Source organism: Ammospiza caudacuta, chromosome Z (assembly GCF_027887145.1).
Source record: "Ammospiza caudacuta isolate bAmmCau1 chromosome Z, bAmmCau1.pri, whole genome shotgun sequence".
In the NCBI taxonomy this organism is placed as follows: Eukaryota; Metazoa; Chordata; class Aves; order Passeriformes; family Passerellidae; genus Ammospiza; species Ammospiza caudacuta.
Window position 1 is genome coordinate 78,897,842 of NC_080632.1, and position 23,424 is coordinate 78,921,265.

At 53.1% G+C, this 23,424-nt stretch overlaps 1 protein-coding gene across 1 annotated transcript in view; it reads right to left on the minus strand.

Moving 5' to 3' along the window:
• Positions 1–313: 313 nt before the first annotated feature.
• The window catches only part of CNTFR (ciliary neurotrophic factor receptor), a 202,619-nt gene continuing 179,508 nt past the window's right edge, over positions 314–23,424 (minus strand). The window contains exons 6-11 of the mRNA XM_058824079.1: positions 22,096–22,213; positions 21,116–21,282; positions 13,837–14,000; positions 3,314–3,494; positions 1,663–1,807; positions 314–777 (exon numbers count right to left, since the gene is read on the minus strand). Of these exons, the coding sequence (XP_058680062.1) occupies position 777; positions 1,663–1,807; positions 3,314–3,494; positions 13,837–14,000; positions 21,116–21,282; positions 22,096–22,213 (776 nt within the window). The 3' untranslated portion in view covers positions 314–776. The remainder of the gene's footprint in view (positions 778–1,662; positions 1,808–3,313; positions 3,495–13,836; positions 14,001–21,115; positions 21,283–22,095; positions 22,214–23,424) is intronic.

Genomic DNA, 23,424 nt, shown 5'->3' on the forward strand with positions numbered 1-23,424 from the left:
TGTATCCAACACGGTTAAAAGTTTGGGGGTGATGTTGGGTCGGGGCTGGGGGTGGCGAAGGCTCCTGCAGGGCGCTGTGGAGGGGGAGGTGGAGGGACAGCTCTCCCAGGCGCTCGGCAAGGGCCAGGGGGGTTTTACCGGTGTTTCACTTCCTTTGTTTTTTTGGTTTTTTTTTTTTTTTTTTTTTTTATCCCATTAAAACCCCGCCAGCTCCCTGCTCCCCATCGCACTTGTGAAAGCCACCAGGTCCCCCCTCCACCACCCCCTCGGAGAGGACCAAGACCCGAACCCCCCCGCCCCGATCCGTGCACTCCTCCAGCCTCGCCACGCGGTGGAGAGCTCAGGGGAGCGAGTCCAGTCCCTGGGGGACCCCCTTTTGCCATAAGGGGGTACAACAGCTTGGAGCATCATTCCCCTCACCACCCCCCCGTTTTCATATCCCCTTTTCTCGGTGCGCGGCCGCGGGGGCGGCGGGCACGTCTTTGGCGTGGGGGGGTTTAGCTGTATGAGCGGGACCCTCGGCTCGCTCCCCTCGGCGGAGGAAAGGGGCACGGACGGGCGTCTGTCTCCTCGCTCCGGGCCGGCAGAGGGATTTTGCGGCCCCCCAGGGGACGGCAGCAGCTCTGTCCTCCTCCGGAGTGGCGGCGAGAAGCGTGGTGCGTCCTCAATGTGTGCAAAATCGAAGAGCGAAGAGACTCGACCCGGGAGCGGGGCGGGGGCGGCGGGAGCGGCGGGGAGGCGGCTGCGCTGGGCGGCGGTGGATGGACGGATGGAGATCTGCAAGCGGGGAGCACAAGGGTCACGGCCTCGCTCCGAAGTCAGCTCTGCTCAGCCACCCGTGGGACACACCCAGCGGAATTTCCTTTTTCCCTCTTTTCCGCAGGTACTCGGGTACCCAAATTTCCACCTCCTCCTCCCAGGGCTGGGCCCTGCCCACCCTCCTCTGACAGCGTGCCACCACCCCTCCTGGTGTCACACACGAGATGACACTGTCAGAGGGGAGCAAAGAACCCCCTGCCCACAAGGATCTTATCTCTGGGCACCAAGGAGGGGTGGCTTATCCTTTATCTCCCAAAAGTGACACATGTGGCTGCTTCCAGGATCCATCCCTGTCCTTGGGTAATATGAAAGGGCATTTGGGTGTGACACCCATGAGACAGCAGCCCTGGTCTATAAAGGAGAGGAGCTTTTTTGTGGCTCTCCAGGATGCCAGCTCCATCCTAAGCCGAATTAAGGACATTTTTGAGATGCAATCTGAATTTTTTGATCTCGGACAATTTTTCTTTCATCATTAAGCAAAGGCCTTAGATTTCCATGTGGCTTCTTTGCCTCTTAAAAATGTCAGCAGAGAGGATGGGAGAGGGCTGCTGAGAACAAGACATCAAAGACTGACCATTTTGCCAGCTTTGCTTGAAAAGCCATTTTTGAGACCTCCAGCCGAATATCCATCTGAAAAAGCAGTCAGACTTGGTGCATTTACAAAACTGCAAGAAAAACCCAAATGACTTGTTTCCAATGCCCTTCACCCACTCTCTGGCCAGAGCATCCCCTTCCCAACCACATTAGAATCCTGAGGGTTCCCATATCCCATATCCCTGTATCCCTGCCCCATCCCAGCACCCACATCCTGCCTCTCATGCCTCAGGCTTGGGAGATACTCACTAAATAAAGAGGACACTATAGGCAGCCACGACCAGTCCAGCTGTCCAACACACTGCCATGGCCCCGCTGCCCACCACGGCCCCCTTGTCACAGATCTTGGTTGTGGGTGGTGCCATGAAAGAGGAGGTGCTAGCACTTGTTGTCTCTGCAAGAAAGGAGAGTGGGTGGTGAGGAGGGCTGGGATGCCCTGGGATTCATCCCAGAGGAGCAGCCCTGCTCTGGTGTGGATTGGACCTGGCTCCAAATTGCCCTTTTCAGTGCTATACCACACTAGGGCTGAGGTAAAGGGCTGGGATGATTCAAGGGATGGTGTGATCCATGAGATTTCCCTGGCTGTGATGGTGCACCTACTGCTTGGAGATGTTTCTGCCACCAGGCAGAGCTGGGCATCCTTCTCATCCCCATCCTGACCAGCTGAGCCACTCCATGCACCAGGTCTGTGGGAATCTTAGCTAGGAAGTCACAATGAGCCATTAGTGCTCAGCTGAGAGCATCCCTCACCCACAGGACACGCCACACACAGCAGGCTGCATCTACTGGGCTGGCTCACAAGGTTTGTCCTGCTTTGTCCTGAACCAGATGGATTGTCTGTGCCTGCAGAGGGTGCAGGATTGCAGGGAGTGCTTGGATGAGCAGTCAGGCAGAGGCAGCTTTGGCCACATCCAGATGGCCCCAGCATGTCCAGGCCAGACTGTCTGGGCTGATGCTGGGCACCACAGAGTTTGTCTCAGCATCTCTCAGACTCCACGGAGGCGTCACAGTGGGGCTCAGCGTTGGAGCTGGGGCGTCCCACATCAGCCCTACCTGGCTGCAGCAGGCACACAGGGATGTGTGTGTGAGGGACACTCGTGTGCCTGCACAAGGCAGGTGACACTGACAGGGGCATTTGCATTTAGCACAACACAGGTGGGAATGGAAGCAAAAACCAAAACGCTGACAGTAGCGCTGCTGCAAAGTGCTCCTGCACTCCTTGTGGGGCTTTATCCACCTGGGAATGGTGGTGGGGGCTGTAAATCCCTGCTGCTGCCTGAATATCCAGGTGCTCTACCAGGTGCTGTTTTGAAAAGGGGGGTTTCTCTGCACAGAAGCCAAGGAAACCAGTGCAGGGTCTGCTCCATCCTTTCTGGGAAACAGAGGGCTGATAACATCCATTTGGACAGAGTCCCAGCTCTTTCCTAGAAACAGAGACTTGGTGTTAACTTGGTGGCTTTTATTTTGAATTGGCATCCCTTTGAGCCATTGTGAGGGGTCAGGGGTGTGGAGGAGGTAGGACTGGAGAGGGGAGGGAGGGCTGGAGTGAGACAACACTCCAGGGAACAACCACCACAAAAACCACAACAACACCCACAACAACAACAACAACCACAAGAACAACAACAACAATAATACAATGGCTAGCCTCATTGTCCTGCCCCAAGTATCCTGGTGAGAAGGATGCTGGATCCAGATGAGCTGAGTCAGCATCCTTCAGGCCATGGTTACACCTTCTGACCTGGCCACAGGAGGGGGCAAAGTGCAGCGTGAAGGGCTGCAGCTCCATGAGTTTTTTGGGGCTATTTTTGGCTGTGGGCAAAACTTGCATGGAGCAAGAGGAGATCCCTCAGCCCGGAGTTCTGTGTTCCTCCTATTTGTACTGGGAGGAGGCTCTTACCTGTGATCTGGGCCTCCGTGGTGAGATGCTTGGGCTCCTCTGTCCAGGGGGTGGCATGAACGGCCACGCTCCAGTCACTCCACGTGCCGATGTCGTTGTCTTTGGCTGCCACCTGGATGATGTATTCCTTGCCAGCATAAGCGTCCGTGATGGTGTGCGATGTCCCGTCCGACAGCTCGACCTGAGGGCAGCAGTGGGTACAGGAGGGCAGTCAGAGGGGTGCCCGGGACGTGTAAGGCAATTTAACTCGGCTAAAAGATGATAACAAGGCTTTTGCAGCACTTTTGGAAATACTGAGGCGTTGTGGGCAGAGGCACAAGCCCAGGACAGGGAGGGAAGTGGAGGGAGATGCTCCAGCTGCAACTCCACTAAAGGTTTAAAGATCTGGTTCCACTCCCAAACTCACGGCGTCAGAGTGGAGCAGCTTCCTCTAGAGGTCACCAGAAACTAGCAGATGTGTGTGCGGGCTCCTCGGACACGCCAGTGCAGAGCTGGGAGCTGGATATTGCAGGCAGTGGCTGCGATGTGCAGCGCGCTTTCAGGGCACCGCTGCCAGTGCTGGGAGCAGGCTTCCCCACCAGCAGCACCGCTGGCCAGGCTGCTGGCATCCCGTTGTTTTGGCTTGCATCTCTCCAGCTGGGCCCTTGGACAAGTATCAAGTTATGATCGATGGTTTCTTCCTAGAAACCATTCCCTCCGCCCCATTGTCACCGCTGTCTGAGCTGTAGAAGACCCTGCTGTCCTTTGTGCTGTAAAGTGCAATGGTTTAACCCCATTTAACCTTCCGAGGGATCTCTGATCCATCTGGAGCTTGGCTCCAGGACAGAGGGATGCAGGTGCTCAGCAGAAATGCACCCTGCTGGCACCAACCCCAGTGAGCAAACACACATGCCTGATAGAGGAGAAGGGCTCAGCACCCAAGGGACCAGGGCAGGAGTATCTGGAGAGGCTGAGTGGGATGTTGCACTCCAGCCCATCTCTGAGACCAAGGAACCAACATGCTGCCCACTTGAGTACCCCCCTGTGCTGCTGCTGTGCGTGGTTTGGGGGGCACACAGGGCATCTCTTGCCCAGACACATTCCTAATAAAGATGCTGCAGGATTAGGGGTGTTGTGGAACTGACACAGCCCAGCTGTGAGCACCAGTGCACAGCCAGGGGCTCGAGCAGGGCAAGCATCACGCCATGGGTGGGGGCAGCTCCATGGTGCTACACGTGTGGGCTCCTCCACACGTCCCCAGCCAGCCAGGAGAAGGTCAGGCACAGAATCATGCTGCCCTGGGCAGCACCAACAGCTCAATTGCAGGAGGAAGATCCAAACTTTTGCCTGGTCAGGAAGGGAGGAGGGGAGGAAGGGAGGGCTGCACCATTGGGGTGCCCAGGAGGTACCTGGGCACCTGTGGGATGAGGCTGCCCTGGCAGCGTGCCTGTACACACACAAGGGATGTGTGCACACCAGATGGGCAGTACCATCACCCCACAGCTTGCAGAAGTACCTTAAAAGCAGGAACCCACCCTGAGAAAGAACCAGGCCTTCTCCAGTCCCTTCTGTGCAGCACATGTGACAGCCCAGCACAGATGCAATCCCTTTGGCATGAAAGCTGCAGCCCCTTCCAGGCTTTTACTGTCACTCTGGGGAATTCCTTACAGGAGGAGGGGAATTTTTGCTTTCTTGCTCCAAGTGAAAGCCTTTCCTTTCCTATTCCCACTTCCAGCCTTCTGTCCAGAACATCAGAGCCCTTGGGTTCTGCAATCCCAGCTGCTCCTGCCACCCGACCTGAGCCCCAGATTTGGAGCACATCTGGATGCAGGACTGACTCCACTGGGAGCCCAGGCACCTTGGGGTGGGTAGGCAGGGGACCCAGCAGGTTGTGAATCATCTGGTGTGCTAGGCAGGGCACCTCCCTGCAGTGTAGTGGCACAGTGAGGCTCTCTGTGCCACCCAGACCTTGGGGGCTCTTTGGTGGCACCCACCAGTGTGGATGGCAACGCCAAGGGAATCAAGTTAAATTAACTCCTAATGATAATTAAATGAAATGAAACCTCACAGTGTGAGCTGCCCTGCTGACTTGACTTGCTCAGTGCTGGGGTATGGCTTGGAATTGGAGAATGGGGACAGGGGTCTGAAGGATGCTGGGCTTATCCAGCTGGTGTATGACTCTGTCCAGGACTTCCAGCATGCTCCAAACCCCTGACTCCTCCCTGGGACCTGCACCAAGCAGGCTGCAGGAAGGCCAGCCCTACTAAGGTCCTGGTGACCTGCCCAGGCTGCTTTCCCATCAGGAGCATTTTCCCCATCCCAAGATTCCTCCCAGCTTTCCCTTGGGAGCAATTCCTGCCTCTTCCCACCCACAACCAACCAGCAGCTGAGAGTGTTTGTAGGTGGGGTGTCACAGGCACCATGGGGTTAAATCTGTGCCTTGCCTCGGCAGGGGGATGTCCCCCAAGGACCCAGACCTTCCTTGTAGGACCTGGGAGGATGTTGCCCTAAGCTCTGCTTTGCACAGCAGTTAAAGAGAGAAAGCATGGATGGCATCATCCATCTCTTCCCACACAAACAGCCTCTGGATGCAGAACTTCTGAGCTGGGCAGCCACATTTGCTGGATACATCCAGCATTTGTCATGGTGGGGAGAAAGCCACCGGGTGGGTGCCCATGACCCAACACAGAAGTGCCACCACAAATGGGAAAGCACAGAGAGAGACAGAGCTGGGGGAAGACACACTGAGGAGGCTGTGGGGGGACGGGTGGACACACAGCATCAAAGGCAGAGGGAGAAATTCCTTAATCCATGTCCTCGCCACACAGAGACAAAAGTTGGAGGAAGGCTGTGCATGGTAATTTTTTTGGCCAGGGTGGGGGTTTGTGTGTTGCTGCCTGCCTTTGTGCACCTGCCAAAAGTCACTCTGACTGGCTGTGAAGTGCTGCCCAGATTAATGAGGGATCAGTAGCCAGTGCAATGCAGAGCCATTAGCATTGCAAAAAAAAAAAAAAAAAAAAAAAAAAAAAAAAAAAAAAAAAAAAAAAAGAAGAAAGAAAAATAAAAGACAGAGAGAGAGAGGAGAGAAAGAGAGAGGAGAGAGAAATGAAAAAAAGCAAAAAAGCTGCCATGGTCACATAACCCCACATTCCTGCCTGGAAAGATTACAGAGCTGCTGAGTGCCCACCCACAGCCCCAAGTGCCAGGATGAGCACAAGGACCAGCGCCACATTGATGGGATGGAGACAGACTCTTAGGGCAGGCTGAGGGGAGGACTGCCTGCCACTTGGCTTTCCCCTGTCCATGCTGGTCTCCCCTGCACAGGCTGGGGGCCTGGGGACAGCCACAGCAGCCATACACACTCCAACACCCATGCCTGCCCTCCTTCCACACTGCTGTCCCTGTCTCAGTGCTCAGCACAGCAGGAGTTAGGGAAGCCATTATCCCCTCTGAGCCCCCCTCATCCTGCTCCCAAGGCCCCCAGCCTGCCCTGCCAGGCTGCCTTGGCAGTGAAAAAGGGCACTGGGCTTAGTTCCCACCCAGGCTCTGCTCCTGCTCCGGGGTGACCAGGCAGCAATTAGTGGTGAACAGGGTGATGCATGGGCAGGTCTGAAGCCCAGATGGCTTTTGGAAGGGGATGGGAAGGGAGGCAGGGAAGAGAACTACACCCTCCTCTGCCCTGACAGGTGGGCTGGGGGCTGGTGTGTGTTGAAAGGAAGTGCAGGGAGACAAGGGGAGATCAGATGCCTCCTTTTCTGCATCCCACATGAAAATGTGTTTGCTGGCTCCCCCGTGGTGGCAGTGGCTCTGTTTCCCATTCCTTGACAGCTCCTGCTGTCCAGTTCAGCTCCTGCAGTGGGAAGGGAGTGCTCCACTGGCAGTATGGGGATGAGGATGGCACCCCTCTGTCCCAAGGCAGGGATGCACTGACTCTGTGTGTGTCACACCTGTCCCAGGTGCTGTATCCAGCCCAGATGAGTCTGCCTTCCCCACAATAAAAGGAGCACCCTCCCGAGCTATTGTAAGGTGAAGCTGGTGTGCTCACACAGCCTTTGCTACCCACAGCACTCATGGGAAAAAACCCCTTCTAAGAGCACAACCTGGCACTGCCAAACATCTGGCATCCTTGCAACTCCTCCTCTGGATGTGACTCTAGTTATACTGGTTGATGGGGGAACTGAGTTAGGGATGGGACACACAGTGAGCTCTATTTCACAGCCACTTTTCCCATAGCAAGGGCCAGATCCTGCCACTGGGCTGCAATGAGCTGTGCAGGGACTCAGCCACACAAACAACTGCTGTTTCAGGTGCCTTCAGGCCCTGCAAGTGCAGGGGGATCCCAGCAGGACTTCCACCTGTCCTGGGGAACAAGGTAAACCAAAAACAGGAGTAATCTTAAGCAAACTCCCCTGCCACTGGGAAGCTCAGGAGGGTCACGGCAAATGGCCAGTGCAGCTTGAGAAAAGATGTCGCCACGTGGAAAAGAAATGTTTTGCTTTTTCCCTTTGAAAGCCATGCCTGGAGAGCAAATATGAATGACAGTGATCACTAACAAAGATACCCCCAGATACCTCCTCCTTCTGCAGAGCTGCAAGAATCAGTCAGTATAACCCCAGATAAAACTTCCTACCTGGACTCTGGGATCACTGAAGGTTGGGAAAAATGAATGACTTCCTCCTATTCCCTGCCAGCTGGGTAGTGGAAGAGCCACTGTAGCAGGGTCTGAGCTGTGCTTTCTGCTGTCAGCTGTGGTGCTGCACAGAGCCCAGCCCTGCTGTTTTGGAGGGTTTTGGAGGATGAGCTATCACAGGGCTCCTCTGCAGCCTGGGCTGTGCCACACCAGATGCAGCTGAACTGATCCCTTCTGGCTCAAAAATAAAGACCATCTTTGAAAGCAGGGGCTGTTACAGGAAGACAAGCTAACAGAAAACTTTCTCCAGATGTGCTGGCCCCGTCCTGCCAAGTGACAACTGTCAGAAGTCACATTTGCTCGTGGCTCTGGGGAAGATGGGATGAGGATTGCTGAGGGCACTCAGCAGCAGCTCTAACCTGGCTGGCACTGGTATAGGCTGCCTGCAGATGCCTTCACCATGCTGATATGGCTGACAGCAGCTTGTGCAAGGCCATGGCAGAGCACAGACACCTGCCCAGTGTGGTCTGCATGTGGGCATGGAAAGTTAGGCTTGCCATCACCTTCCCACCTGTGTGAGCCTGCAGGTGAGGACATGCATGTGTGAGTGCTCTGCTGCACTGTGGGACCTTCACAGCTGTCAGGTGCTCAGTGCTTTTAGGTCAGCAGCAGCTTCCAAGGGTGCTGAGAGCGCCCAGGCAATGCCAGCCAAGGGTCCTGAACCTGCTCTGTACCAGAAAAAGTGATTCCTGGGCATTTCCTACCCCTGTCCTCCTGCGAGAAAATCTCTGCTCCAGCCCTGCCTGCCCCATGCTGAGCTGCAAGTGACACTATTACAGCCTAAATATTTTGCTCCCACTTATTAATTCTTTGGATTTCTCCCCCCCCCTTCTTTTTTAATCACTGACTTTGCAGCTGGGAGAGGAAGGGAGAGAAATGCTGCAATAAAAGCTACCAGGCGTGAAGTTGTAACCCAGCTTGCTCAGGGTGACCTCCCTGCCAAGATTGCCTTGCAAAGAGGGGGAGTGCAGGCAAAGCAGCAGAGGCACAGGGGGATGCAAATGGACACAAGGAGGCACTCCTGCTGCAAAGTGACATTGCCACCGTGCCGGCGGGGACGCTGCTGTAGCAGGCAGTGGCACTAATTGCTTTCCTACCCAGCTTGCTCCATCCCTCTCCTTGCCCATCAGAGATAGGATATATGCATTAGCTCACACTTTCAGGCTGTTTCAGGCTGCTCCAAGGCAGGAACTTCCAGAGACAGCATGTAAAATTCACCTTTCTGATGAAAAAATGTCGCTTTGCCCTGGGAGACAAGCCTGAGCCCACTCCAGCAGCCACTTCCAACAGGGACGAGGGAGGTCAGTCTAGGGGACAATGCCATCCTTGCACCAACAAACCCAATACTAAGTATTCGGCAATGCCCACAAACTTTTCATTCCTGTCCCCAAGACCCCACCATTTAACTGCATCAGAGCAGGCACAGATGTCTGCGTGGGGTTTTTGGGTTTGTTTTTGCCCCAGCTCCTAAAATCCTGTGATAGTGGGAGCACTTCAGCTTGCACTTCCAGAGAAGGACGCTTCCAGCCTTTGCAAATGCTCACGAACATGGCCCTAATGCTTCCAACGCAGAAGAGGAAGGAGAGAACTCAACCACATTATTAGCTTTAAATATCTCATGACCTTTTCCTGCAAATCTCAAGATCTGAGGTGCAGCCTGCCTCACGGTTCGTTAACATTTCATGTTGTCAGCGCGGCCAATGGGTTCAATTAGACTTCAGGACGGCATCTGCAAATTGCTGGCAACCCACAGTAGGAAATCCTCCCTTGGTCTGGCCACCAGCTCCGACGCTGCACAAGAAATACCGTCTTGAGCCCTGCCACATTCCTGGGATGTGCATCCAGCTGGCAAGCGCTCAGTGCACGTGATCTCCCTCCAAAAACTGCGAGAAGGGGGGACGCAGCTCCACAAAATGCCATGGGAAGGGAGTGAATTGGGCGCAAGGCCTGCCCGTGGCTCCCCAGAGATGCCCGGGATGGTGTCAGGCCACCCGGCTGCGCAGGGCCGAGCGTGCAGATGTGCGCGCAGGGAGATCGCATGTGCGAGCACTGCTGCTGCTGCTGCTGCTGCTGCGAGTTAACTGAGGGAGCCTGTAAAACCAGAAACAGGCTATTAGCGATCCATTAGGAAAGGGTATCCAGTTCCAGCCTAGGTAAGCCATTAGAGGAACATCTGAGAGCATTAGGAGAGCTCGCTTGGGGCCAGGATGGGGCTATAAAACAGAAGAGGAAACCACGCTAATCTGGCTTGAATTACAAACTTAAAAGCGGGAGAAAAATAAAGGATACCCTAAACATTTAATGTTTTATATTTAGGAGACAGAAGGGGAGATTTTGCCAAAAGGAGAGAATAAAAAACCTGTTTGGGCTACAAATATCCATCTCTCTTCTGGCAGCAGAGAAACCACTAGCCCCTCTTCCAGAAAGGGAGGAGTGTGATCTTAAAGTTGCTTGAGTTTCAGAGTGAGCTCAGTGCTGGTGGGGTGGAGGGGAGCTTTTGGCCACATGATGTGGCACGATGTGACATGGCTGCATCCCCAACAGCTATGAAATGCTTGTGCCCAGGTTCAAGGGAGCTGCTGTGCAATCTGGCACGTTTCACTGTATGCCCATGTGAGAACTCATCATCATCATCCCTCCATGATAGTAATTCCCAGAGCACATCACCGTAATTCTCAGAGCAAACTGCAACATGAGAGCTGCTAAGTGGAAAGATGCTGCTGAGCAGGGGAAAGGGACTGCAAATGGCATGCTGGGGCTCAAATCCAATTTGCAAAGCGCTGGGCAGGTGACAAGGGTGTTCTCCCCACTGCTGGGTCAGCCCAGAGACTGCTTCACGGCGTGGGTGCTTGGGCCAGGCACCACTGGACTTTCTCTGGAGCAGGCAAACTGCATTTCTGGCCATCTCACACTGTGGCAGTCTCGATAAGATCCACTGCTCCCGCCACGGATGGCTTCATCTTCTGGTGCCAAGTCCTGGCATTATTAAAATCCTGAAAGGAAGAGCCTGGAAGAAAGCAGACGCTGATTGAATCAGGCCCTATGGTATTCGACAGCTCGACATCCATCTGATCCTATTAGTGCTCATTGGGTCCTGCCTGCCCAGGTGCTGTGCATAAATCAGACCCTGCAAAGATAACGGGAGGTGGAGAGGTGAAAGAGGAGCTGCTTCTTCTGCCAAGAAACACCACGTGTGAGCAGGGCCTGCATGGATATTCTGTCTCGGGGCAGCCTTGGATGCTCCTTTGTGGGAGCATCCTTCCCACAGTGCTGCCAAGTACATGCTAAAAACCCAGAGCAGAGGTGGGCTGCCATGAGGAGGCAGGGACAGGGCTCAGCCTGTGGACCCTGGGCAGACAGGGACGTGCCAGAACATGAGGTTACCCAACTGCTGTTTGCTGGCAGGGACATCTCCTCTCCCTACTGAGCTCCAAGCTGCCCCATTGTCAGCGTGCAGGTTATAAAAAAGCAAGGATTTCTCCGTGCCAGCTGCCAGTGGGGACAGCAAGAGCCAAGGTGAGGGGCAGCTCATGGCAAGAGACCTGCACCTCCACGAGAATTAAGACACCTCCATGCAAGCATCACATGTGTGACCACCTCATCCTTTCTCAGGGCACTCATCCCTTTGAGCTGAGACCCAACACCAGCACTGCAGGGCAAGAGGGACACATGAGCAAGGCTTGGACCTACCAAATTGTGTCCTTCCCTCTTCTGTCTCAGTCTGGGGGTACAGGGACACTCTCCAAAATAATAAGAAGGCAAACAAAGAGTGCAGGGAGGTTTGGGCATGCTCCCAGCATGACGGCATTGGTGGGGTTAATTTTGGGTACAAACACCTGCATTTGCAGGGTGCTCAGCTGGGCTAAGCAGGTTGAATGTACCAGTGGGGTCTGGGGTCAGAGCAGCTCCAGCTGCTGCAGCACTGCCTTTCCCTGGTGTTTGGGAAACGATTGAATTAGGCTTTGCAAATAATTCATCTGATGAATAGTGGCAGTTTTCCTCAAATCATCCACAAATCAAATTTTTCATTAACCAGCCAGCAGGGTAGGGAGTCGGAAAACAAGGCTGGCACCTCACTCACTGAATGCTTGCACTTGCTCACTGAGCAAATTATTCCCCAAACACTCTTCTCCATCAGTCAGTGATGAGGAACATGTCTTTTGCAAGAGGATATTGATTAAAAGCTGCACCCAGGACTGCTGCACCTTCCTGAAGTGCTGGGAAATGAAACCCTTCCAAGCCATCCTGGTACCCACCAGGAGAGGGTGTCTCTGCACCTCAGGGTGCTTTTACATAGAAGAAGTTACATTTTTACTGCCCAAAACCTGCCTTTACCAACAAGGATGGCCCTGCCACCAGTGTCACCAACACCTCCATGTATTTCCCACTGTCGCTGCCTGCCTGAGGGCACTGATGGAGAGGCCACAGCATCCCCTCAGGGCTCTGCCAGAGGGGACTGGCTTGACTCTGCAATTATGGTACCCCACACCCAGTGATGGAGGGACCAGCCACTCCGAGGGTGTTGAGGTAGGAGGTAGCTCAGTGGCTACCCCACCATTTTTGGGTGCAAACCAGGATATTTGTCTGTGGCAGGGTAAAACCATCAGCTTTTTCCACAACAGTTGCACACCTTGGGAAAAAAACAGTGTTGTGTTTGGCAGGTCCCACTAAATTTTCCCCTTTTTACACAGATTCTACAGCTTGAGCATTCCTTCCCCAGATGAAAAAAAAATACCTACAATAAACTAATAGCCAGTCTCTACCAATGCTTTCTAACCCTTCTGGATGCTCTACAGATGCTCTCCCACTACTAGGAGAGAAGCAAAGGGCAAACAGGCAAGCAGGAAACCCCTCTTATTTTCAGAGCCATCAGCAAGCAGGAAAACCCTCTTATTTTCAGAGCCCTCAGCAAATACTGCAATTTGAAACACAACCTGTGGTGCTGCCTCAACAAAAAATCCAAGCAAAAGGAAAAAGTCACCAAGACACCTCGCAGAGCCACGAGCGAAGCATCCCATCCACTCTTCCAACATTCCTCTCCCCAGGAAGCGCTGGCTGGAAGAAAATCCCACTTGGCTCTTTGATGCAGGTGCCCAGGGACATAGTCCTGCCTCTTATTTCACTTTTGGATTTTTAGCAAAATCCTTTATCAAGCAAAGCACCTAACTGGTTTTCAACTGGCCCAGCTTGGGCATAGAAGGGATGCTGGATGAGCTATGCCAGAGCAGCAGCATCTCCTCTCCAGCCACAGAATGCATTCCTACCCAACTTGAGCATAAAAGCAGCACACAGAGGTTTAAAAAAAAAAAAAAAGAAAAACCCGTTTGTTATCTTCCTGCAGTAACAAATGAAATCTGTCCTCCAGGCTACCAAGGATTTCACTGACTATTTTTTTTAAAGAAACAAGAAATAAAAGTAAGAAATACGATAACATCTCAGCAATTGCTCGGTGACTGTGCTCTGAGTTATGGTGAGCGGTATTTTATCTCCAGTTCAAAATCTAAATGTGGCAGAGGCACATTTAAATGTGGTGACATTTATACTTTAAATGCCTTTTACGTCTCGTTGGCAAGTTTTATATAGAACATATGTATGGAAAGTAGATAGGGGCCATGGATGAAAATGCGGAGCAGGGAGAGGCTGCAGAGCCATTTGTAGGCAGAGTGTGAGCCACAAAAAAGGTGGAGAGGAAGAGAAAAGCAATGAGAAAGAGAAGGAGAGGAACAGGCTCCAGGTTGCCTGAGCAGTAAATATACATATTTTTTGTCCCTGAACACTTTTTTGCCATGCAGCTTGTTCCCAGTCACCAGCTCGCCCCTGTCCCTCACATGCCAGGCAGTGCAGGGTCACTCACGTGTTGCCACTGGTCCAGGATGAGGGGCCGGTACCGCAGGAAGAACTTCAGCGGGAAGGACTCAGGGTCAGGCCACGATGAGGGGTTTTGCCATGACACCTCCAGTCTTCGAGGGTTATTTGGCACAGGTTTGGCCACCACACTCTCCGGAGGGTCTGGTTTTACTGTAAGAGAAGAAAAGAGGGGGATTGGCAAAGCTTTGCATGTGGCTTTCTCCCTTTACACCCCCTGGCAAAGCTGGCTGGCTTTGCACCATGTGCTTTCCAAGAGAAGCAGCCAACATGCATCCTTTCCCCAAATTAATTAGATACAAATCACTTTTTGCTGTCTAGGTCAGCTGTATGGCTGTCCTGGCTCAAAAAACCACCACCAAGGAGGTGACAGCACTGGAGACACATGGAAAAAACCGGGACAGGGCAGAGAGCATCCCTCCTACACAGGGCTAATTGGATCAGGATGAGGAGCCCACCAAGCCAAAATCTTGCACTTTCCTTGCAACTGCTGTGAGTTGTGATTTCTGTGAGTCTGACACACATTCAAGCCTCACAATAATGTGGCAGAGTTTGGCCCCTGGGCTCAGGGCTGGGGTTTTGAGGATTCAAAGCATTGGCACATTGTATTTACTAAAAGAGAAGGATTGCCCTGGTCACCTTCCAACCCAGCTCTCTCTCCCTCTCTCTGCCCTGCTCTGCTTTTGGGATATGGGAATATTTTCTTGCTACCTGCCATGTATTTCAGGTGAATATTAATTGGCTGTGAGCTATGCAACGTGCTTTGATGTTGCAGCTACTTCCAGAGTGCCGGAAGCTCATCCCAGACAGGCTGTGATGGATGTCACTGCCTGTTGCAGAGCAGTCTGTGCTCCTTGCCAAGGGTTTGATCAAATCCTGACAGCTCAAACTCCCAATTGCAACAGCAAAGCTAAAAAAATTTGTGTACGCCCATGCTTATCCTTTAATCATGGTCAGGAAGGAGCTGGACACATGGAGCTAGGCACACAGCTGTGCCAGAGGTGGAAGAGGGCTCTCTGTGCACTCCAAAAATAGCAATGCACATGAGTGTTCCTGTCCTGGGAAGGCGCTTAAGCCCCTTCCAAGTCCACACGCAGGCAAGTGGATCCCTCCTGACCTGAAAATTTCTGGATTGAACAATGGTCCCCGGGCTCTGACCGCCTTGAGCAGAAGCCTGTCAAGATGTCAGCACCAAACTCCCTTCCCCAGGATGGGGGGAGGGATGGTGGGGCTGCGGGCAGCCCCCTTCTGCCTGGCAGAGCTCCTGCCCTGCAGTCAGGTCCTCTCCATGCTGTCCCACCTGCTGTGGGTGGGCAGTGATGCCCTCACAGGGGTTTGCTTACCCTGAGAGAGGAAGGAGGTGGTGGTGACTGAGCTGCTCCCTCATTACCCGAGCCTGCCTGCAGCCCTGCCCAATGTGTGAAAGACATCTTTCCCTCACTCAAATGGGACCAGGCGCTGATGCCTGGCCAGTCTGGGGCAAGTGCAGTCACGTGTGAGCTGCTTGCTGCCACCCCTGCTCCAGAATGATGGTGGCATTGCAGCAACTGTCCCTGCACTGCCTCTGCTTGCCCCTCTCAGGAGAAACCAGCCTGTGGTGCTTTGGGAACTCACTTCCTTGTCTGCAGGTGAGGCAGAGAGGGTGCTGAAGTGAAGCCACAGCCCAGCTACCTCAGTGGGACCTGCTTCCCCTGAGACAGGCCCACCACTACCTCTGTCTCCCCAGCCTCCTCTTGCTCAGCACCCAGGCACACACCCTGCTGTGTGTGTGCCATCATCACCATCATCTTCACCACCACCTGGCTTTCACCACCTTCCCTCTGTCACAGTGAGTGCCAGTAGGGCTGGACAGCTTCCTCCTTCCCAATGTCATTTCAGGCTCAGAGGCTGCTCCCAGAGACTCTGGCAATGGCTGGCCAGCTGGTGAGCCTGACCACAGTGCCCAGTGCCCCCTCCCAGCTCCCACAGGCTCCTCTCTGTGGCAGGACGGGGTGCAATTTTCCATTTACAGCTTTATCCTTGGCAGCAGGAATGCTTCTCTGGGGCTGTGCTGTGCTGAGCTACTCCAGATGGCTCTGCAATTCCTCTGCTCACTCTGAATCCCAGGGCTGGGGCTGGACATCAGCTTCCATCGACAGGGACTTGGAGTCCAAACACATACAGAAAAGTATAAATCCAGCATTGGCTCAGTAGGATGGGTTTGCAAAACAAAAGTCTGTTTGGCTGAACGAATACAGATGACTGCGAACTGCAGCTCTGCAGCGAGGAGGTGGGAAGGAAAGTGCCGGGCTAGGGATGGATGCAATGGATACTCCCTGGGGTAATGCAGGGGGCCTGGCCCTGGTTTTTAGCATGCCAGCCTGAAGGCATGATTAAATTCAGTTGGGCATAGCAAATGTGCTTGGGCAGCAATGAGAAATACTACTGTGACTGCTAAAGGAAGTCAGGAAAAAAGTGCCCTGAGGCTGAGGTGGGAGTCACCTGCCCATTTTGCAGGGATGTGACACCTAGCCTCTCTCCTGTGAGTTGGACACTGTTGCTGGTGCACAAAGGAAGGCTGCCCTGGCTGCAGTTTCATGTTCCCAGCTGCTATTCAAACAGCTCAGCAGATAAACGGGAAAACCAAAAGTCCCTGGTACCTCCTCATGTGTCCCTCCATCCCCAGGATTCCTGCCCAGGCTAAAGAGCACAGCAAGGCCAATCCCTCCAAAGTCACAAAGCCAAAACTGTTCCTGCCATGTCCTTCCAAGGCAGCAGGGACACAACAGCCAGGAGAGGGGCCTATACCTCTGGCAGCCAGTCCAGAGAGGACAAACCTGTATCTCTTAGGACAGACCTCATCCTGCTGTGCTCATCACAGGAAACACCTGGACTGGTCCCACGGGGGCAGCTGAGGAGTGAGGGGAGACAGGCTGTGTCCAGCTTTCTGATTTCTGTATGACCTTGAAGGAATCCTTTATACCCTGCAGACAGGGACGAGTGCACCTCCTTCCCCAGCCTTTGTCTGCCTCCATTCAGCCTGCACATGGTGAGGCAGGGGCTGTCTGGCTGTACATCAGCCAGCATAATAGAGCCCTGTCCTCACTGAGGGCCTGCAGGCAGTAACATAATAAAAGCAGTAATAGTAATAATAATAATGGATGATGGGCATTAGGCTGAGTACTGGTTAAGCGGCTATAAAACCAGATGTAATATTATCCTGCAGAGCTAAGGGAGCATTATCAGACATTCCCGGGAAGGCGACTTGGCCAGGAGGCTACTCACAGCTCTTCCCTCTTGGTTTTTGGCTGCTGTGTCTAAGACAGGGCTTGAAGTGCAAGAAGAGCATCAGGGAGCAGCTTCTCCTTAAGGCGCTGCACGCTCACGCCTGTTAACTGTGAGTCTTCAGCTATCCATCGCCCCTGGCTGTTGTCAGACATGTCTCAAAATGAATCTGGTGGTTCAGAAAGGCAGCTGAGGCCCTGTGGCATGGAGCGGCCCGTCGCCCATCCCGTCTCTCCAACAAGCACTAAAATGGATCCCTTGCGGCCATTAAATATCCCCTGGCATTTTCCATGAGCAGAGGGATATTAAACTCCATGTCTTAGCCAAATGTCAGTCTAGGTAATTTAATTCTGCCTTCCTAAGTAGTATGAATTGAACTGACCTTCTGCTTAGGCAACTGTATACCTGTGTTCAGAGACTCTGAATTTCATACAGACATGGGCATCATGCAGCCTCTCCGAGATGCTCTGCATCTTCATCAGCCCAGAGCTGGAATTGGAAGGATCAGATGACCTTCTCAAGGTCACACAAGGCATGGGCAGCGCATTTGATGAAGGTACCCACACCTGCAAGGCTCCATCAAAGGCTGCCTTCCTCATTTTAATGCTGTGCATCTTCTCATATTTTTCCCCAGGATCGTATGAGGAGAAAGGTGCTGAGGCAGGATGCGGATGTTGCTGCACGGTGGTGCTGTCCTGGCTTTCCTGGGGAATGCAAAAAACACCTCTTGGGCTGAAACACAAGTGTGGTTGTGTCCTAGTCAGCCAAAAATGTCCCCATGCTGTTCCAGCCATCATGAAGGAGGTGGCAGCTCCTTACACACCACCTCACTCCTCCCTGGCATCTTCCTCTGCCTCCAGGTCCTCTTCCCTACAGTCCCTTTTCCTCCCCTCTGAGGCTGGAGCCTGATGTCCGCAGGGCTCTGCAGAACCTCCTCACACTCACCTTTATTAATATTAATACTTTTGCAGAAGATGTAATTATGAAAACAATTTGCAGGAGCAAGATGAGGAAGAAGGCAGTCCGGATCTCCTACCAATAGGAGATGGGGGCCAGAGGGCCGGAAAAGCTTTTCCAGTCATCATTGAAAATGAAATGCAGAGTGACCCTTTGCAGCTGGCTGCTAATAACCAGCACGGCATGACTGTCAGCAAGGCATGGGCTCAGGACAGCAAAAGAAAGTACCAGTCATTTTCCACTCAATTAGAGACCATCTTCCCAGCGGCTGGGGGAGGGATTTTCTTCTGGCGACTTCGGGGATGGAGAAAGGAGCGAAGAAGCAAAACCAAAGGAGGTCACTCATTCCCAGGGGGTTTTTGTGCTTGCCCAGGCTGGATGGATGGTCTGCCCCAGCAGAGGGTCTTCTCCCAGCTCAGATGGTGCTGGGAGGGAGAGCTGCCTGCCCTGCACTGCCCTCTCCTTGGCTTTGGGTTGCTCTGTCCACAGCAGGGCATGAGACTGGGGCAACGTGGCTGCACTTTAACCTCCATGCAGAAGACATGATGTTTTTCTCTAGGCTAAGGGAAAAACACAAGGCAGGCTCTGACAGCCAGAGCCCAGGGATTTCTGGAGAGGCATCACACAGGTCCTGGCTGACACTGTCTCTTCATTTTAGCAGGATGTGTGCAGATGTTGCAATGTTCCCACTCAGCATTTTCTCAATGAGCCAAAGCAGCGGCTTTGCCCCGAGCTATAGGTTTTCCACTCTCCATCTAGCAAAGGGAAACCAGAAAAATCTCCCATATGAGAGCTCATTGGGCCAGCGGAGATCCCCAGAGAACCTACTGGATGCTAGATCCACATCTCCACAACTCCCCACGCTGGGACACAGTCCTGGATTGCAGCTGCAGAGAGGAAAGCTGGAAGAAACACTGAAGCTTCAGTGAGGACTGCAGGCAACCTGGGGCAAAACTGCCTAGCAAAACGCAGCAATGCAGTGCACTTAACACCAGGATGGCATGAGGAGAAGTTCCACTTGGGGTAGGTGGTGTTGTCAGCAGCAGCAGATGCTGTAATGATCTGCTAAGCCTGCCACTGCCTGCTTCAGCACTCTGTCACCACCCTGTCTGTGCTGCTGATGCATGGCACCTGTACCAAATCCTGAGGAGGAGAATTTCACAGTTGTGCAGAATATGGAGATTTTAAGGCCACTGGATACTGAAGTGGTCATGGGAGTGGGTTGGTGCAGGACACGGCCTCGCCTATCAGCACCAACCCATCACCCCTTCCCCAAGAGCCATCCTGGAGCCAGGTGATGCCAGGTGGTGTGACCCCTCAGTGCACTGCTGAGACGTGTCCAGGCACCCTGCACCCTTCCAGGCACTTGTGCAAGAGGCAGCAATAGTAGACCTGTCCTAAGGGCTGGCCTGGGGCAGTGCTGGCCTCTGCTCACCACTCCTCCGACCTGGGCCGAGTTCAAACTGCTGTGCTAGATCCAGCTTTGTGCTGGTGTTGGGATGCCCGAGGCTTGCAGCTGGGTGTGCTTCCCCAGGGGAGCTGCCCTTGCGTGCTGGATGGAGGAGCAGATGTTTGGGAAGCTAGGCAGGGCTTGGGTGGGATACAGATGTTACAAGAAGGTGCCCTGAACTCCTGCAGGAGGGAATGCAAGGAACTTGGAAAATGTTGCATAATTGCTGTCCTGGGTCATGCAGGCTGGAGGTTACCCTCATTTTTAAGGAGTGTATCTTCCACAAACACAACAATTTCCATTTAAAGGCACCCAAGTGATTGAAATTCCACCGCTTCCCTTCTAAGCGCCCTCCCTTGTTATCAGCATTTCCAAAGCACTGATGAACACAAGCTTCAGGTATGGACCATGGCTGCAGACACACAGCAGGACAGTCCCACTCCAAAGTTATTTCCTTGCTCTGTTCAGACCGGGTGCCTCGTTAGATATTTTTCAAGATTTGGAATACAAAAGGAAAATCTGGTAGAGCAGTGGAGCTCCTCTTCCTGCACACCAGCACTTCCAGCTTCTCCTTGCTGTGATGTGTAGCACATCAAAGGCAAAGACCAACCACTGGCTGCACTTTAGTTATTCACTTATTTGTTTTTCAGGTTCAGTAATTGCCACTCGCAACCAGAAAATTGTTTTCCAGCGTATTCATGAACTCCATTCTCTCCTATTTTTCCTCTTCTTTGAGGATGTCACAGCACCAGCTGTAATCCAGCTTTGGATGGTGAAGAGAGCTCCCTGCTTTGCTTGGCAGTGTTTGGCACTGGATTGCTCAGTGCATGCCCACCCTCTGCAGTCAGGGAAGTTTCTCTGCTTTGGGTTTGGACATGGTTGGGAAGCATCCCTGTGGCATAGCCTGAGACATGGATGCCCCAGCCCACAGGGCCTGTTGCTCCCTGTCCCACACTGCTGTCCTGGTGGGGCAGTGAACAGGTGCAAAAGAAGGAATAGGGCTTTTAGGAGAGTATTAGGTAAGGGCTGGGGGGACTTGACTATAGGAGAGCTTTATCCTGACTAAGGATGGAGACAAGAGAATGGGACATTTCAATTTCTCTTCCAATCCTAATTCCCATGACTCTGCTTCCAGCACAAACACCAAACCTCTCCTTTAGGGACACTCTGAGGGGTAAGAACGGCAACACCATTGGATCTCACAATTTTCACAGCTCTCTGCCCTAATACCTGGCAGCTTTTTCCCCAGCATCCCAAACAGGGAAGAACTTGGCAACCATGGGTGATCTGGACCACTGGGAGTGGGATCACACATGACACTGATGTGGGATCACACGTGACACCAGGCCACTGATGGGACCAGCATGGAGGCTGCCTGTGGGCATCCTGCCTGGCTCCCCCAGGATGCTCAGGCACCAGCAGGGCCCTGAGAATGGGAGGAGCACAGGGAGGAGGCCAGAGTGGCTCAGACCCCATCTCCATGGACAGGCAGATTCTCCACCCAGAGAGCCAGTCCCTTCCGTTCCCCATTTTCCCAGGGGATGACAATGCAGAGCAAGCCAGCCCCAGCACCGCCCGCTGCTGCTGTGGAAGTTACCTATGGCGAACTCGTCAAAGGTGAGCGTGGTGAAGTTTTTGCCCAGAGGATTTGTGACTGTCAGCGTCACCTTGTACTTCACTGTCGAGAAGAGCTGGAGGTATCTGATGTGACACCTGTTTTTGGGAACGGCATCCTTCTCACACACCATGTCTTTTGTGCCGTGTCTGGAATGCAGAGGTGAGAGAGCTGTTACCTGTGGATGCAGTTACCCAAGCTGCTGGAGGAAGGAGGCAGACTGTGCAGCTCTGCATGCCCACTAAGACAATGGTCCCCATGCACCAGCCCTCACTGCAGCCTAAGGGCTGCTCTCCTCCTGCCAGGGAATTGTGTGGGCTCCTGTCTATGAGGTTTTCTCCCAGGCCTACACAGAGGCTTCAGTGAACATCCTCATGCTGGCCCCAAGGGAAGAATGGGACCCTGCTGGGGTTGGGTTTGGCTCTGGCCCTCCCATGGGAGGAACAAGGTCTCCTGATGGTGACACAACCTCAGAAGATAATACATGGCATCAGCCTCTATAAGACCTGTGCCAGAATCTGACTCAGGGTAGGGAATGATGCCATGCCATGGCCAGCTCTAGGTGAGAGACACTGCTTCTGCCCAACAACAACCAGCTTACACCAGGAAAGAGCATGGATGTGCCAAATGTGCCAAAAAACAGTGGGCACAACATCCACTACAGACAAGTGGTGCAGAGATGATGGTCTTGGGAAGCAGGGAAAGGGGACCTGGGGAATGGGGACTTTCCTGGTCCCTTCTAAGGAAATTGAAACTTTCTTGGCACAAAGTCCTGGTCCCAAACATCCAGTTTGTATGTCCTCAGAAAATCCTTCCCCATGCCCACTTTTGGGACTCTGATGCTATATGCTCAGCACAGGTCAGACCCACTGCCCCAAGACTTCATGGCACTACCTGAGACCTGCTCCAGGCTGTGGGGATTGAAACTCACCCTGCTGCACCCTTTATTCCCAGACACTTACATGACAGAGATGTTGAAGGAGTTGGGGATGTAGGTGGGAGTGGGTAGGTGCCAGCTGCAGTAGAAACCCTTCGGGTAGTTGTTGGACCGGCACATCAGCACTGGCTCCTTCGGGGGCACTGCCAGGGAAAGAGAAAGGGTAATTAACCTAATTAGCCTCCTGAGGTGGGCTTATCACCATGTTCTGAGCAAAGGGACGACCCACCACTGCCAGGTGCTGCCACACTGGGAGGGAAGAGTTTGCAAGGGGAGCCTGGTCTGTGTTGGAATGATCTGGGGATCTTTGTCCCATGTCTTCTGCTGAGGTCCTCTATGGCACCTTGCTTTGGGCTGGGCAGTGCAAACCTCACCTCCTTGAGCAGCTCACTGCTTCTAATGAGGGGTGGAGTGATAGAGATGGTTTGCAGGTACCAGGGGAAGTTGTCTTCAAGGCTGTGACAGAGATGTTGCTGATGAGGAGGAGGTGCTGCTCTCTTGACCCCATTAATCTACACTGCTCACAGCTTTCTCTGCCACATCCCTGAGGAGTGATAAACTTATTGAGGGATGGTCCTGCAAATGATCAGAGGTCACCAAAGGGAAGAAGAAGGACCAAGATGAGGAGGAAACTAAAACCAGTGGAGACAATCCAGTTCTACAAGAGGACTAACAGTGTTGATGCTTTTGGCATGGGGAAGAGCATCCCTGACTCTGCTCACTGCCTCCAAAGAGTCCCAAAGGCAAAAGGAGACAGGATGAGAGCACCCAGGGGGAGCAGCCTTCCTCTGGTGTGGAACCTTTGGGAGGCATCTCCTAAGTTACATCCCATTAGCTCCTTCCCCCGTTCCTATGTCTGAACACAGGCGTTCCTGAGCCACGGCCTCCCATTTCCCTGGTTGGCCCTTATCTTTGTACTGCCCTGAGACCAGGGTCAGCCCCCAGGCCCCTGGAGAAGGACAGGGGAACTCTCCACGTGTGTGGGCTGGGACCTGAACATCTCACCGTGTGCCTGAATTAATAATCTGTGGATATTATGCAAAGGTCATTTTTGCTTCTTTACCTTGGACTTTACTAGTAGCAATTTAGGCTGCAACACTCTGGCCTCACCAGCTGATCCTAGAGGTTGGAGGCACGAGAGGATTTTAAACCCAGTGAAGTGTTCACACTGTACTTGGCTTTTCTGGAGGCATGTGCAGTGCACTCTGCTTTCTGCAGGAGCACAGCAAGGGCTGCAGGAAAGCTCTGTGAAATGCTGAGGGAAGGTGCATGCAAAGAATGAGATTTGATACATTTTGGCAGATAAATTTTGCCCTTGTGGGTAAAAACCTTACCTGATCTGACACCAAAGTCA